This window comes from Hypanus sabinus, chromosome 22, assembly GCF_030144855.1.
Source record: "Hypanus sabinus isolate sHypSab1 chromosome 22, sHypSab1.hap1, whole genome shotgun sequence".
NCBI classification, from domain to species: Eukaryota; Metazoa; Chordata; class Chondrichthyes; order Myliobatiformes; family Dasyatidae; genus Hypanus; species Hypanus sabinus.
Genome location: NC_082727.1, coordinates 68,052,475 through 68,069,765, shown reverse-complemented (window position 1 = coordinate 68,069,765; position 17,291 = coordinate 68,052,475). Strand labels below are relative to the sequence as shown.

General features: G+C 37.8%; 1 protein-coding gene across 7 annotated transcripts in view; it reads left to right on the top strand.

Moving 5' to 3' along the window:
- Positions 1–17,291, top strand: part of sfxn4 (sideroflexin 4) — a 122,856-nt gene that overhangs the window by 68,417 nt on the left and 37,148 nt on the right. For 6 of the 7 annotated variants that reach the window (XM_059947975.1, XM_059947974.1, XM_059947973.1 and 3 more), the window contains 2 exons: positions 2,260–2,285; positions 4,210–4,263. The exons of the other annotated variant lie outside the window; for it this stretch is intronic. In XM_059947975.1, coding sequence (XP_059803958.1) covers positions 2,260–2,285; positions 4,210–4,263 — 80 coding nt within the window. The remainder of the gene's footprint in view (positions 1–2,259; positions 2,286–4,209; positions 4,264–17,291) is intronic. 7 annotated transcript variants of the gene reach the window in all.

Genomic DNA, 17,291 nt, shown 5'->3' with positions numbered 1-17,291 from the left:
ACGCCACATACCTTTAGTATCATCTGCATACTTACTAATCCAATTTACCACCCCATCATCCAGATCATTAATGTATATGACAAACAACACTGGACCCAGTACAGATCCCTGAGACACACCACTAGTCACCAGCCTCCAACCTGACAAACAGTTATCCACCACTACTCTCTGTCATCTCCCATCCAGCCACTGTTGAATCCATTTTACTGCTTCAATATTAATACCTAACGATTGAACCTTCCTAACTAACCTTCCATGCGGAACCTTGTCAAAGGCCTTACTGAAGTCCATATAGACAACATCCACTGCTTTACCCTCATCAACTTTCCTAATAACCTCTCCAAAAAAATCAATATTTGTCAAACAAGACCTTCCACGCACAAATTTATGTTGACTATTCCTAATCAGACCCTGTCTATCCAATTAATTATATATACCATCTCTAAGAATATTTTCCATTAACTTACCCACCACTGACATCAAACTGACAGGCCTATAATTGCTAGGTTTACTCTTAGAACCCTTTTTAAACAATGGAACTACATGAGCAATACGCCAATCCTCTGGCACCATCCCCGTTTCTAATGACACTTGAAATATTTCTGTCATAGCCCCTGCTATTTCTACACTAACTTCCCTCAAGGTCCTAGGGAATATCCTGTCAGGTTCCGGAGATTTATCCACTTTTATATTCCTTAAAAGTGCCAGAACTTCCTCCTCTTTAATCGTCATACTTTTCATAACTTCCCTACTTGTTTCCCTTACCTTACACAATTCAATATCCTTCTCCTTAGTGAATACCAAAGAAAAGAAATTGTTCAAAATCTCCCCCATCTCTTTCGGCTCCACACATAGCTATCCACTCTGATTCTCTAAGGGACCAATTTTATTCCTCACTGTACTTTTGCTATTAATATAACTGTAGAAACCCTTCGGATTTATTTTCATCTTAATTGCCAAAGCAACCTCGTATCTTTTAGCTTTTCTAATTTCTTTCTTAAGATTCTTCTTACATTTTTTATATTTCTCGAGCACCTCATTTACTCCATGCTGCCTATATTTATTGTAGCTATCTCTCTTTTTCCTAACCAAGTTTCCAATATCCCTTGAAAACCATGGCTCTCTCAAACTTTTAACCTTTCCTTTCAACCTAACAGGAACATAAAGATTCTGTACCCATAAAACAAATTGTCCCAATCCACTCCTTCTAAATCCTTTTGCATCTCCTCAAAGTTAGCCTTTCTCCAATCAAAAATCTCAACCCTGGGTCCAGTCCTATCCTTCTCCATAATTATATTGAAACTAATCACATTGTGATCACTGGACCCAAAGTGCTCCCCAACACATACCTCCATCACCTGACCTATTTCATTCCCTAACAGAAGATCCAACACTGCCCCTTCTCTAGTCAGTACCTCTATGTATTGCTGCCAAAAACTATCTTGCACACATTATACAAACTCCAAACCATCCATCCCTTTTACAGTATGGGCTTCCCAGTCTATGTGTGGAAAATTAAAATCTCCCACAATCACAACCCTGTGCTTACTACAAATATCTGCTATCTCCTTGCAAATTTGCTCCTCCAATTCTCACAGCCCATTAGGTGGTCTATAATACACCCCTATAAGTGTTACTACACCTTTCCCATTCCTCAATTCCACCCAAATAACCTCCCTGGACGAGCCCTTTAATCTATCCTGCCAGAGCACCGTTGTAATATTTTCTCTGACAAGCAACGCAACACCTCCCCCTTTTGTCCCTCCGATTCTATCACACCTGAAGCAACGAAATCCAGGAATATTTAGTTACCAATCACACCCCTCCTGCAACCATGTTTCACTAATACCTACATCATCATATTTCCAGGTATCAATCCATGCTCTAAGCTCATCCACCTTTCTTACAAAGCTCCTAGCATTAAAATAAATGCATTTAAGAAATTCTCCACCTTTTCCTCTCTGTTTATCTCTAACAGTACAAAGAACTTCACGGTCTTTTTCTTCCTTCCCCCATACATCTGTTTCTACACTCTGGTTCCCCTCCCCCCTCATATCTAGTTTAAATCCACTGGAGCCTCTAGCAAACCTACCTGCAATCCAGCCAATATCCTTGTAAATCTCTGTATGTTTTCTATAGTTTCCACATCCTCCTGTAGTGAGCAGAACTGAGCACAATTTGCATGTATAGCATAGTGTGATATAACTTTGGAAATAAGTATCAGTCTATTTACGGTTTGTCTTTTGTTCTCTCCTTCAGCATTCACACCACTTGCTGCTCCTTTGGTAGGTATTGAAAGCCCAGTAGGTTAGTTTCAAATTGTCATCAGTTCTTTTTCTCTCTTTATCAACTGAATGACAATAGCCAATTAATGGATTTGTCTAAGCTGATATTTTCAGAAGGCATTTGATGAGGTGCCGCACATGAGGGTGCTTAACAAGATAATCCTGTGGTGTTACAAGAAAGATACTGGCATGAATAGAGGAATGGCTGACAGGCAGGAGGCAGTGAGTGGAAATAAAAGGGGCTTTTACTGGTTGGCTGCCACTGACTAGCAGTGTTCCTCAGGGGTCAGTATTGGAACCACTACTTTTTACATTGATTGCCAGTGATTTGCATAATGGAATTGATGGCTTTGTGGCAAAGTTTGCGAATGATCCAAAAATAGATGGAAGGGTAGCAGGTGCTGAAGAAGTAATGTGATTGCAACAGGACTTAGGCAAATTAGAAGAATGGGCCAAAAAGTAGTAGATGAAATCCAGTGTTGGGAAATGTATGATAATGCATTTTGGTAAAAGGAACAATAGTGTAGACTATTATCTAAATGGGGAGAAAGTTCAAACATCAGAAGTGCAAAGGGACTTGGAAGTCCTTGTGCAAGACTACCAGGAGGTTAAATCATAGGTTGAGTCTGTGGTAAAGAAGACAAATTGAATGTTGGCATTTATTTCAAGGGGAGTAGGATTATAAAAGCAAGGAGATAATGCTGAGGCTTTATAATAGTCAAGTTGTACTTGGAGTATTGTCAACAGTTTTTGGATGTGATATCTCAGAAAGGATGTGTTGTCCTTGGAGAGAATCCAGAGGAGGTTCATGGGGTTGATTCCAGGAATGAATGAAAGAAGTGTTTGGCAGCTTTGAGCCTGTACTCACTGGAATTTAGAAGAATGCGTAGGGATCTCATTGAAGCTTTATGAATGTTGAAAGAGCTAGATAGAATAGATGTGGAGAGGATGTTTCCTCAGATGGGGTTATCCAGAACTAGAGGGCATGGCTCAAAACTGAGGAGCGACCTTTTAAAACAGAGTTAAGGAGGAATTTTTTAGCCAGAGAGTAGTGAAGCTGTGGAATGCTCTTCCACAGACTGCTGTAGAGGTAAAGTCTGTGGGTGTATTTAAGGAGGGAGTTGATCATTTCCTGATTGATCAGGGCATCAAAAGATACTGTGAAAAGGCAGGTGTATGGGGTTGAGTGGGATCTGGGATCAGCCATAATGTAATGGTGGAGCAAATATGATGGGATGAATGGCCTGATTCTGTTCCTGTGTCTTATGGTCTTATGATATATATAGCAAATAACAAATTTATACTGTTCTACATTAAATATGGCTGCACTGGAGAGAGTGCAGAGGAGATTCACCAGGATGTTGTCCAGATTGGACAGAAAGTTACGGAAGAGGTTGGATAGATTGGGTTTATTTCCCCAAGAATGAGGGAGACTGAGAAGTAACCAGTTAGAAGTATGTAAAATTATAAGAGGTATAGTTAGATGAAATAGACTCTCTCCCCACATTAGGCATCACAAAAACATGGGGGCATGGATTTAAGGTTAGGTGAAGGAGTTTTAAAGGGGATTTGAGAGGAAAGTTTTTTTTACACCTAAGTTAATGTTTGGAGCTTGTTGCCAGAAGTAGTGGTGGAGTCATTTAGCCAGGCACGTGAACAGCCGAGGTATAGAAAGATTTCAATTGAATGCAGGCAAATGGGATTAGTATAAGCAAAAACGGTAGTGATGGGCTGAAGAGCCCATTTATGTGCTCTGTTTTTTTGTCAACCTTTCAAAGAAGTTACTGCAATATTTGGAGTACAGATAATACTTTCCTTGTCAGCAGAGTTAAACAATGAATACTGAATTTTAAATGTATGCGTAGTTGTAATAAAACTTTGCAATATTTTTGTTATTATTTCTGAATTTCTCTTTCACATTCAGATTCTAGCTATGCTACTACCACACAAACGGATGAAACCAGCTTTGTTTTGGCAGGTAATGATATATCAAAGCAGTGTAAACAATGTGAAGTTTCAGTGGGTGTGTTTCACTGGAGTTAATCATTCACCAGTCACTGATGATCTGGGCAAAGTGATGCCAGAAGCTAAGCAATATGATCTTATTTTTCTAAATAGAATAGTTGAAGGGTATCAGGAAGGTAGAAGGAAAAAGATGAATGTGCACTGTAAAGTGGAATTTAACCCTGGCTTCCAATTAGATCGCGCATATTTTATTTTATTTATTTAGAGATACAGCATGGTAACAGACCCTATCAGTCCAACCCAATGATTCCTTGCTACCCCAGTTACACCCATGAGACCAATTAACTTTATTAACCTGTACATCTTTGAAATGTGTGAGGAAACTGGAATACCTGGCAGAAACCCATGAGGTTACAGGGTGAAGGTACAAACTCTATATAGACAGTTGCTGAATTGAACCCAGGTTGCTGGCACTGTAACAGCATTTTGCTAACTACTCTGCTACTGAGTCTATATGTTGACAATCACAGAGAACTTTATAGTGATTTGCATTATTTCACACTTCTGAAGTCTACTGCCTTGGCTCACATTTGGATTACTTATTTGCAAACTGGCTGCAGAGCCTAAAACTAGAGGCCACAGTTTCAGAATAAATGGTAGGTCATTCAAGGCAGAGATGAGGAAAAAAGATTCCCTGTTATGATTTGTAACTTTAAAACATTAAAGAAATTCAAAAAAAGACACAGGAGTTTGAAATCTAACTTCATGTTTACTTTAAGCTAGGTACACACGTATCACATGGTAGCATGAATATGTATGCAATTCACATATTTATACATATAAGCTATAATTAGTTATTTAAAAGAATAAGAATGCTTAATCAAACTATATGTGTATATATATATACATATATCACACACACAGAAGATTAATTAAATATTACTGAAATATTAAATCTGCAACACTCATTCCTGCTTAATATACTAATAAACTCCAACTTAACATACTTAATAAACTCCAACTCAATATAAAATGTATCTCAGCTATATACATAGTATACTACATAATATATAACTAATATAAACAGACTTTCGCAACATAGTAAATTTTAAATTGTCCCATTCAGCCCTAAAAATTTAATCACTGTGGAGGATTTCTTACTCTTGTGGGATAATGTCTTTCCTGACAAGGGAGGTTGAGACTTGTGGCTATGAAACAATCTCAGGTTCTGGGGCATCCTCCATGGTGATTGTAGGAGTTGACTCTGAGACAGCAGGAAGTGGTTCCGATGGTGATAACCACCTTTCTTTTCCTTTTCTCAACTTTTCTCTCTGGATCTATCTTGATCCTTGTCCCAGGTTCTTTTTCTCCTTTTTCTTTCTCATTTTCCTTCTCCCTTTCACACCTTTCTCCTCCATGCTCATCTTCTTTCTCTCCAGCAGAGCACCCCTGCGGCCATTCCCATTAACAATAAGTATACCGTACTGGATACTGTTGATGGGGATGACCTACCAGGAATGTGTTGCAGTGGTCCTGTCTCTGGCACAGAGGTTGAACCCTCAACTAGAAAGGGGAGGAGGGAAGAGAAAAAAGCGATAGTTTTAGGGGATTCTATAGTTAGGGGGGCAGATAGGAGATTTTGTGGGGCAGATCGGGAGTCTCGGATGGTATGTTGCCTCCCTGGTGCCAGGGTCCGGGACATCTCAGATCGGGTGCAGGCTATTCTTGAGAATGAGGGCATGAACCCAGATGCAGTGGTCCATGTAGGGACCAACGATGTAGGTAAGGTGAGTGAGGGGGTCCTGCTTAGAGAGTTCAGGGAGTTAGGAGTGAAGCTGAAAGGCAGGACCTCCAGGGTGACAATCTCGGGATTGCTACCTGTGCCAAGTGCGAGTGAGGCGAAGAATAGAATGATTATGCACATTAATACGAGGCTGAGAGCATGGTGCAGGAAGGAAGGGTTCAGGTTTTTGGATAATTGGTCTTTGTTCCAGGGACATTGGGATCTGTTTCGAAGGGACGGTCTACATCTGAACCGGAGGGGTACTAACATTCTTGCAGGAGTGTTTGCCAGTGCTGCTCGGGGGGGGTTTAAACTAGATGTGCAGGGGGCAGGGATCCAGATCCAGAGGGTTGGTCAGAAGGAGCATGGGGTTAAATGTGTAGAAGGTTTGGGTGATCTTGAGAAGATCATCAAAATTCAGGGTGCAATTAGCCCGATGGAAGTTCAAGGAGCTGGGTTAGGTACAGTAGACAGTGTTTTAAGCAAAGAGAGGAGGAATGGGCTAAGAATTCTATACTTGAATGCGCGTAGTGTCAGAAATAAGACAGATGAGCTTGAAGCTCAGATGAAAATGGGGAACTACGATATTGTTGGGATAACGGAGACATGGCTGCAAGGGGATCAGACCTGGGAATTGAGTGTACCAGGGTATACGTGCTATCATAGAGACAGAAATATGGGAAGAGGGGGTGGGTTGGCCCTGTTGGTGAGGAATGAGATTCAGTCCTTAGCAAGAGGTGACTTGGGAACAGGGGAAGTAGAGTCTGTGTGGATTGAGCTGAGGAACAGTAAGGGTAAAAAGACCCTAATGGGTGTTGTGTACAGGCCCCCAAACAGTAGCGTGGATATTGGGTACAAGTTGATTAGGGAGTTAACATTGGCATGTGCTAAAGGTAATGTAGTCGTTATGGGAGATTTCAACATGCAGGTGAACTGGGAGAATCAGGTAGGTGCTGGACCCCAGGATAGGGAGTTTGTGGAGTGTCTAAGGGATGTATTTTTGGAACAGCTTGTGCTTGAGCCAACCAGGAACGAGGCTATTTTGGACTTGGTGATGTGTAATGAACAGGAATTGATAAGTGATCTTGAAGTAAAGGAGCCATTAGGAAGTAGTGATCATAACATGATAAGTTTTTATCTACAATTTGAGAGGGATAAGGGCAGATCAGAGGTGTCAGTGTTGCAATTAAATAAAGGAGATTACGGAGCCATGAGGGAAGAGCTGGCCAAAGTTAAATGGGCGGATGCCCTGGCAGGAAAGACAGTGGATCAGCAGTGGCAGATATTCTTGGGCATAATACAAAAGATGCAAAAGCAGTTCATTCCAATGAGAAGGAAGGATTCAAAGAGGGGGAAGGGGCCACAGTGGTTGACAAAGGAAGTCAGAGATTGTATAGCATTAAAGAAAAAGAAGTATGACAGGGCTAAGATGAGTGGGAATACAGATGATTGGGAAAGTTTTAAGGAGCAGCAGATCTTCACTAAAAAAGCAATACGGAGAGAAAAAATCAGGTATGAGCTCAGTCTAGCCAGGAATATAAAAGGGGATAGCAAAAGCTTTTTTAGCTATGTGAAGAGAAAGAAGATAGTTAAGAACAATGTTGGCCCCTTGAAGAATGAATTGGGAGAAATTGTTATGGGAAACAGGGAAATGGCAACAGAATTTAATGCGTACTTTAGATCTGTCTTCACCAGGGAGGACACAAGCAATCTCCCAGATGTATGGATGGGCCAGGGTCATAAGTTATCAGAGGAATTGAGACAGATTGACATTAGGAAAGAAACTGTGATGAGTAGACTGGTAGGACTGAAGGCTAATAAATCCCCGGGTGCAGATGGTCTGCATCCGAGGGTTCTAAAAGAGGTGGCTCAGGAAATTGCGGATGCATTGGTAATCATTTTCCAATGTTCCTTAGATTCAGGATCAGTTCCTGAAGGTTGGAGAGTGGCTAATGTTATCCCACTTTTCAAGAAGGGAGGGAAGGAGAAAACGGAGAACTATCACCCTGTTAGCCTAACGTCAGTCGTGGGGAAGATGCTTGAGTCCATTATTAAGGACGAAATAGTGGCACATCTAGATGGCAGAAATAGGATTAGGCCGAGCCAGCATGGATTTACCAAGGGCAAATCATGCTTGACTAATCTGTTGGAGTTTTTTGAGGGTGTAACAAGGATGTTAGACGAGGGTAAGCCAGTGGATGTTGTGTACTTAGATTTTCAGAAGGCATTCGATAAGGTGCCACATAGGAGATTGGTGAGTAAAATCAGAGCTCATGGCATTGGGGGCAGGGTTTCAACATGGATAGAAAACTGGTTGGCAGATAGAAAGCAAAGGGTAGCAGTGAATGGGTGTTTCTCGGACTGGCTGGAGGTGACTAGTGGGGTACCACAGGGCTCTGTATTGGGACAACAGCTCTTTACGATTTATGTCAATGATTTAGATGAGGGCATTGAAAACTATATCAGCAAGTTTGCTGACGATACTAAACTGGGTGGCAGTGTGACATGCGAAGAGGACATTAGGAGAATACAGGGAGACTTGGATAGGCTGGGTGAGTGGGCAGATACTTGGCAGATGTCATTCAATGTGAATAAATGTGAAGTTATCCACTTTGGAAGCAGGAACAAGAGGGCAGAGTATTGTCTGAACGGTGTAGAGTTAGGTAAGGGAGAAATGCAAAGAGACCTAGGAGTCCTAGTTCACCAGTCAATGAAGGTGAATGAGCAAGTGCAACAGGCAGTGAAGAGGGCAAATGGAATGTTGGCCTTTGTTACAAGGGGAATTGAATACAAGAGCAAGGATGTCCTTTTGCATTTGTACAGGGCCCTGGTGAGACCACATCTGGAATATTGTGTACAGTTTTGGCCTCCAGGTTTAAGGAAGGACATTCTGGCAGTTGAGGAAGTGCAGCGTAAATTCACTAGGTTGATTCCTGGGATGGCAGGGCTGTCTTACGCAGAGAGATTGGAGAGATTGGGCTTGTACACGCTGGAATTGAGGAGATTGAGAGGGGATCTGATTGAAACGTTTAAGATAATTAAAGGATTTGATAGGATTGAGGCAGGAAATATGTTCCAGATGTTGGGAGAGTCCAGTACCAGAGGGCATGGATTGAGAATAAGAGGTCAGTTATTTAAAACAGAGTTGAGGAAGAGCTTCTTCTCCCAGAGAGTTGTGCAGGTGTGGAATGCACTACCTCGGAAGACGGTGGAGGCCAATTCTCTGGATGCTTTCAAGAAGGAGCTAGATAGATATCTGATGGATAGGGGAATCGAGGGATATGGGGACAAGGCAGGGACTGGGTATTGATAGTGAATGATCAGCCATGATCTCAGAATGGCGGTGCAGACTCGAGTGCCCGAATGGTCTACTTCTGCACCTATTGTCTATTGTCTATTATCTCCTCTCTTTTTCAACTTCTTGTCTTTCTTTTTCTCACCTTCATTTTTCTTTCTGGGATATACATCTTTGTCTTGGGAAGGTGCACTTAGTTCACTGGAGTATTCTCTTATTAATCCTTCTTTTGCTTCCTTTACAATCTGATCTCTACTCTTGGTTTCGTCAACCACAACATCATCTGACAAATTTTCTGTTTTCATATCTCCATTGACTCCTTTTTTTTCACCTTCCATTCATCCAGCTGGGCTTTGGTCTTCTACAAACAGCTTGTCTCCCACTTGAAGTTCATGCAATAACTTTAATGCATACAGAGTAGATTCTGGTTCTTTATACTCACCAAACTTTTCTGAAGCTCCTTAAGCTCTCTTCCAGCATAAAGCCAAGCCACATTTCGCAAGTTACTGCCTGCTTAACATATTACAAGCTTTCTCAGATATTTTTGCCTACAAAAACTTTTGTAGTCTGAACACTGTTTTCGTCACTTTCACAATTCCTCTGAGCAGCATGGTCCTTCTTTGGTCCAATATGCTTTCCAACCAAAGGCACAGAGGTTGGAACCAATACCTGCTTTCCCTCTGTTGGGCAACAGTTCATGGTGTACAGCATGGAAACAGTTGTGGCTTCATCCAATACTTAGTTCACTTTCAGTTGACTCTATTGGTGGGGATTTGGTGGATGGATCTTCAATCAAATTCTAGTTGTCTCAGCCAACCACAACCCCACAAGGCTGGTCCTCCTGTTTTTACCACATACAAGCCCAATGTGGTTTGTTGAGTGTTGTATTTCACTGTCACAATTGTCATTTCTCCAAAGGTTATCTTTTTTTCCAGTATAAGTTCTTAGTTGGATAGCTGCAGCCTTGAGTTTCGTATCTTTGAAATGCTGTTCAAACTTATTTTGTGGAACAGCTGAGCTAGTGTCCAATTCCATTTTAATTAATTTGCTGTTCACTTCTGTTCTGAGCCATATGGATTGTATATAGTTAGTTTTCACATTGTAAATCTCAAGACTAGCCAGCCCTCGCATTAGGATTAGGGTTAGGGTCTCATCATTATCAGATTTTTCATCAATCACAGGTAGATAAGTACTTTTTGAAACTGAAACTTGATTTTATAACTTTTTGTTTTCCCTAAGCAGTCCATTTATTTTTGTGTGCCTGACATGCTCTTTATATGTGTTGCATTTTCTACAGATTTTGCCTTTAAACCTGCATTGGTCTGGGGTACGTGAGCCCCTGCCACAACAACAACACAATTTGTTTGGCTAGGCAGGTTTCTGTTTGGACTTTGCAATTTTGTTCACAGTCACTGTCATTCCTGACTGTAACTCAACTGCATCTCTGTCTACTGTTTGCATTTCAGAATCAGAATCAGGTTTATTATCACCGGCATGTGACGTGAAATTTGTTAACTTAGCAGCAGCAGTTCAATGCAATACATAATCTAGCAGAGAGAGAAAAGAATAATAATAAATGAATTAAAACATAATAAGGGGGGCATCACGTGATGAAGTAGGATCGAGATGTTGGGAATCCAGCTCCCTCGTAAAAAGTAATGAAATAAGTTTTAAATGAAGAAGAGTTAACAAATACCTACTAGAAACTATTTGTAAGCAACTCAGGATTATCTTTTGATATGGCTGCTAAACTGAAACAGAAGAAAGCTAATACTTCGAAGACTGCGCAAATCGGCGGGGAAAAAGGCCTAACCGTCTCGGCGAAGCCTCGGACTCAAGTTGGATCTCCTCCCGGCGAAGTGCATGGCACTTCTGATGATGCGGGACAGGAAGTTGCAGCAATGTTGGCGGTCTCTAAGAAGAAACGGCAAGAACAACGCATGCGCGAAAGTATGCATGAACAGATATTAACAAAACTACAAATCCCAACTACGACTGGAAGTGAATTGGAAGTAGAATCAGACTCTTTGGGAAATTCAGAGGAAGAAGAAGAGGAAAAGAAGGAGATTAAAGGAGACAAAAAAGATATCCTGATATATATGACGAATGAATTAAAAGCAATAAGAACAGATATAAGAAGGATGCAGAATACACTCGATAATGTGGTGGAAAAACAAAAGAAGATGGATAATAAATTTAAGGAGGTGGAAGTAAAAGTTGAAGAAAACACTGAAAGAATAGATAAGATAGAAGACAATAATCTTGCCTGGACAACAGAAAGAAAACGGATGTTGGAAAAAATAGGTGCGCTTGAAAACTCTAGTAGACGAAATAATATCAAAATTGTTGGTCTTATGGAAGGTACAGAGGGAGAAAATCCAATAAAATTCTTTCAAGAATGGATTCTGAAAATTTTGGAAATGAAAGAAGGAAGCCAAGTAATTGAAATTGAAAGAGCACACAGAGCTTTAAGACCAAAACCTCAACAAGATAAAGAAATGATCTTGAAGGCAGCGACTCAAGGAGCTAAAAAGAGAAATGGGCCATTGATAATAGAAGGGAAAAGAGTTTTTTTTTATCCAGACATAAGTTACGATCTTCTGAAGAGGCAGAAGGAATTTAATCCAATGAAAAAATCTTTATGGGAAAAGGGCTATAAATTTTTATTGAGCTACCCAGCAAAATTGATCATTTTCCTGGATAACGAAGAAAGAAGATTTTTCGTTAATTACCGGAAAGCGGAGAAATTTGTACAAGAATTACCTGATGTCCATGAAGAGGAGTAAAGAATTATAGAAATGAAATGGACTAATGATAAAGACTGAAACAAGGTTGGATTTGACGGACATTTATAAGAAAAAAAAGTCGAGGAGTATTAATTGGGAGTAGAGACATTAATTATTTTCTTTTTTTTCCTTCACTAATATATTTTTTTATTTTTTGCGGGGGAGCTGGAGGAGCTCCTGATCAATGGCTGCGAGTTTCACGTGTACAATCATGGCGATTGCCATGACCCGTAAAATGGGGGAAGGATAATGTTGTGTTCTTTTTATTCGCAACATTAGTGGAGGGGTATTTTGTGTTTTTTTTCTTATATATTAGTTATCTTTCTTCTATTTTTCTTCTTTTTTGCCTGGATGGTTGGGGAGAGACTCATAGCAACATGGAGAATTTTAAAGAGTTCTCAAGGTATTATGAATGATTAATTTACTTAATTTTTTAAGTTTCAATGTTAACGGAATTAATGGACCTGTGAAAAGAAAAAGAGTTTTAACATATATTAAGAAAATGAAAGGAGATATAGCTTTTTTACAAGAAACACATTTAACAGAAACAGAACACAAGAAATTAAAGAGAGATTGGGTTGGAAATGTCATTGCAGCTTCATTTAATTCAAAATCGAGAGGAGTTGCAATTTTGGTTAATAAATCTTTACCAATTAAAATACAAAATGTAATAATTGATTCTGTGGGGAGATATGTGATTATGCATTGTCAAATTTTTTCAGAATTATGGACTTTTATGAACATTTATGCACCAAATGAAAATGATGCAAAATTCATACAAGAAGTTTTTTTGAACTTGGCTGATGCACATGATAAAATATTAATAGGTGGAGATTTTAATTTTTGTTCAGATCCAGTTTTGGATAGATCAACTAAAGTTGCTACAAAATCAAAAGTAATAAAACTAACTTTATCATTAATGAAAGATTTAAAACTGATTGATATATGGAGAAAAATTAATCCAAGAGAAAGAGATTATTCATTTTATTCAAATAGACATAAAACTTACTCAAGGATTGATTTTTTTTTATTATCCAAAAATATTCAAGATAGAGTGAAAAGTGTGGAATATAAAGCAAGAACATTGTCAGATCATTCCCCCTTGATAATGACAATGATAATGATGGATAAGGAGGAATCGATCTATAGATGGAGATTTAATTCAATTTTATTAAAACATCAAGATTTTTGTGATTTTATGAAAAAACAAATTCAATTTTTTTTGGATACAAATCTACATTCAGTTGAGGATAAAATTGTATTATGGGAAGCGATGAAAGCATATTTAAGGGGTCAGATTATAAGTTATACATCTAAAATTAAGAAGGAATACACAGCAGAAATAGATCAATTGGAAAAGGATATCATAAAGTTAGAAAAAGAATCTCAAAGATATATGACAGAAGAAAAACGAAGGATTAGATATTCCCTTTACATTAAAAGAGGTTGAAGAAGCTTTAGGATCACTTCAGAGTAATAAATCCCCAGGAGAAGATGGTTTTCCTCCTGAATTTTATAAAAAATTTAAAGATTTATTAATTCCTCCTTTTATGGAATTAATATACCAAGTGGAAAGAATGTATAAACATAAAATCTTTTTTAACAGCGATCATAACTGTATTGCCAGAAAAAGATAGAGGTCCTTTAAAACCAACATCATATAGGCCTAGTTCTTTGTTGAATACAGATTATAAAATACTAGCAAAAATTTTATCTAATAGAATATCTAAATATTTACCAAAATTAATACATATGGATCAAACAGGTTTTATTAAAAACAGACTATCAATGGATAATATAACCCGGTTACTTAGTATAATTCATTTGGCACAAAAAAGAGAGGAAATGAGTGTGGCAGTTGCTTTGGATGCAGAAAAAGCATTTGATAGATTGGAATGGGATTTTTTATTTAAGGTATTGGAAAAATATGAGTTAGGAAAATCTTTTATACAATGGATTAAAACTTTAAATACTAATCCTCAAGCTAAAGTAGTTACAAATGGTCAGATTTCAACACCAGTTTGCTTAACGAGGTCAATGAGACAAGGCTGCCTATTATCACCTGCTTTATTTGTAATGGCAATAGAACCATTAGCTGAATTAATTAGAACAGATTCAGACATTGGGGGCTTTAGAGTTAATCAAGAAGAATATAAGATTAATTTATTTGCTGATGATGTTTTGATTTATTTAACAAACCCATTGCAGTCTTTGCAAAGATTATCTTTTAGATTGGAAGAATATGGGAAAGTATCAGGGTATAAAGTAAATTGGGATAAAAGTGAAATTTTACCCCTTACCAAAGGAAATTATAATCAATGTGGATTAGTAACTCAATTTCGATGGTCAATAAATGGGATAAAATATTTAGGTATTAGAGTTGATAATGACGTAAAAAGTTTATATACACAAAATTATTTGCCATTATTTAAAAAATAAAAGAGGATCTTGATAAATGGATGATGTAATCAATAACATTAATAGGTAGAGTTAATGCTGTAAAAATGAATATTTTCCTAGATTGCAATATTTACTTCAAATCTTACCAATACAATTACCTCAGAAGTTTTTTCAAGAACTGAATAAATATGTAAGGAAATTTCTTTGGAAAGGAAAGATGTCAAGAATATCATTGGAAAAATTGACATGTAAATTTGATTTAGGAGGGTTACAACTTCCAAATTTTAAGAATTATTATAAAGCAAATCAACTTAGATTTATTGCGTCTTTTTTTGATGAAGAAAAACTGGCATGGATTAGAATAGAATTAGATAAGATAGGAGAAAACATACCAGAAGATTTTATATATAAATGGGAATCCAAATGGATACAGGAAAAAAAAGAATCTCCTATATTAAGACATTTGATTGATTTTTGGAATAAGGTAAATATGGACGATGAGATAAAGAAATCTTTATTAGCCTAACGAACTTTAATTCAAAATAGGCTTATTCCTTTTACAATGGATAATAAACTTTTACATAATTGGTTCCAAAAAGGGATTAAATATGTAGGCAATTGTTTTGAAGGAGGTATATTGATGTCGTTTGATCAATTAAAAAATAAACATATCAAATAATACTCTTTTTTGTTATTTTCAATTAAAAGCTTATTTACGAGAAAAGCTGGGTCAAGCAATGTTGATGCCAAAACCTAGTGAAATAGAAATATTAATTCAGAAAGGAAAAATTAAAAAATTTACATCTTGTATGTATAATTTGATTCAAAAAAAGACAATTAAATCAGGAATTCATAAATCAAGACAAAAATGGGAATCTGATTTAAATGTTAAAATTGTTGGAAAAATTGGTCAAGATTATGTTCTGATAGTATGAGAAATACAATAAATGTTCAACTTAGATTAATACAATATAATTTTTACATCAATTATATATAACACCACAGAAAATAAATATTTTAAATTCAAATATGTCTGACCAATGTTTTCGATGTAATCAAGAAATTGGTACTTTTTTACATTCTACTTGGTCTTGTTTTAAAATTCAACCATTTTGGATAAATCTAAGACTTTTATTGGAACAAATTACTGGAGTACAACTCCCTCATAGTCCAGTATTATTTTTATTAGGAGACATTCAAGGGACAATATTGAAACTTAAATTGAATAAGTATTGTCGTGGTTTTTCGTGCCTCACAAATGACCAGGAGACGCAGAAGATTCTTCAAGAAGGGTTAAATTTTAATTTGCAAATCAAAGCTGAGACAGTCATTGAGCTAGTCCAGGGGTGGGCAAACTTTTTGACTTGTGGGCCACAAAGTGTTTGACAGGGGGGCCGGACCAGGAGCAGATGGACGGAGTGTTTTGGTAATACACCTCATAAGAGAAAATAAAATATCATGGGATGTAGAAAACATGTGCTTTAATTTCAATTGAAAATGAACAAATGCATTACAACAAAATATCTGTCTTTGAAGTCCCATGGTATTTAGCTATTTATTGAAATGACTTTTAAAACACTGAATATTAAATGAATAAAATACAGCTTTTTTAATAGTAACAGTTATTATTTTAAAGCACTGAAAATTCTGTTATCCTTCAAGATATTATCATCATCACTCTCCTCCTGACTGTCTTTATTTCAAAAACGGTAGGAGATGCAGGTCTACTTGTCCTGCTCCTTCTTATTCAATTTTCCCCTGTGCCAAAACTCAACAACGACCAGCACAAAGACAGAACAGTGACAGCGCGCCAGTATGCGGAGCGCGTTTTTTGATCTGGAGCGCATTTTTTATTTTGAGAACGTACGTGCACCTGCGCACTACTCATGTCCATCACTTAACAGAAATAACATGTAACATGTAAGGCTTATTGAAAAAATATTTTCAAATGCATTTTTTACATAACACAACAAAGAAACTTATTTTTAATTTCAGTGGGAACAGTGTTGTTGGTCTCCCTTTTTAGCCAGCGCATCAAAGTCTGGATTTAGTTTTGTTGTGGCGATTCTCAGGATGGATCTGAGGTGTTGGTCAGTTAACTTGGATCTGTGGCTGGCTTTGTTGACGTTCATGACGCTGAACACCTTTTCACACAAACAGGTTGAGCCAAACAAAGAGTAAAGCACAAATGTGGAGTAATACTTTGCACCTCAACAAAGGTCAATGTATATAGAATGCGTCATTTATTGGGAAAACGCCTGAAATGCGGGGAAAAAACGTTAACAAGATTTATTATTATAATTTCATCAAGTTCTGCAGGCCGGATTAAAAAGCTTAACGGGCCGCATATGGCCCGCGGGCCATAGTTTGTCCATGCCTGAGCTAGTCGCTGATTGCCCACCGAATCAGCCCACCGATCCTCGAACACGGCCTTTTTTATAGCAATCTCCTGGTCCAGTTGCATTAGCATATGTAATCGATCTATAGTTGCGTATTACACGTACTACATGTACATCATGTCCCTATTGTTCCTATCAATTGGCTTAATCATGTTCTAATCTACATCCCTTAGCTACCTCTCATTAACATACCATTGTCTTCTACATTTTTAAGACTTCAGTCTCCTACCAAATTGGGTACATGCATAGCAAATAATTAACTCAGAACTGAACAATGTTCTAATCTACATTTCTTTAGCTCTTTAGCTACCTCTCATTAACACACCATTGTCTTCTACATTCCTAAGATTTCATTCTACTAAATTGAGTACATGCATA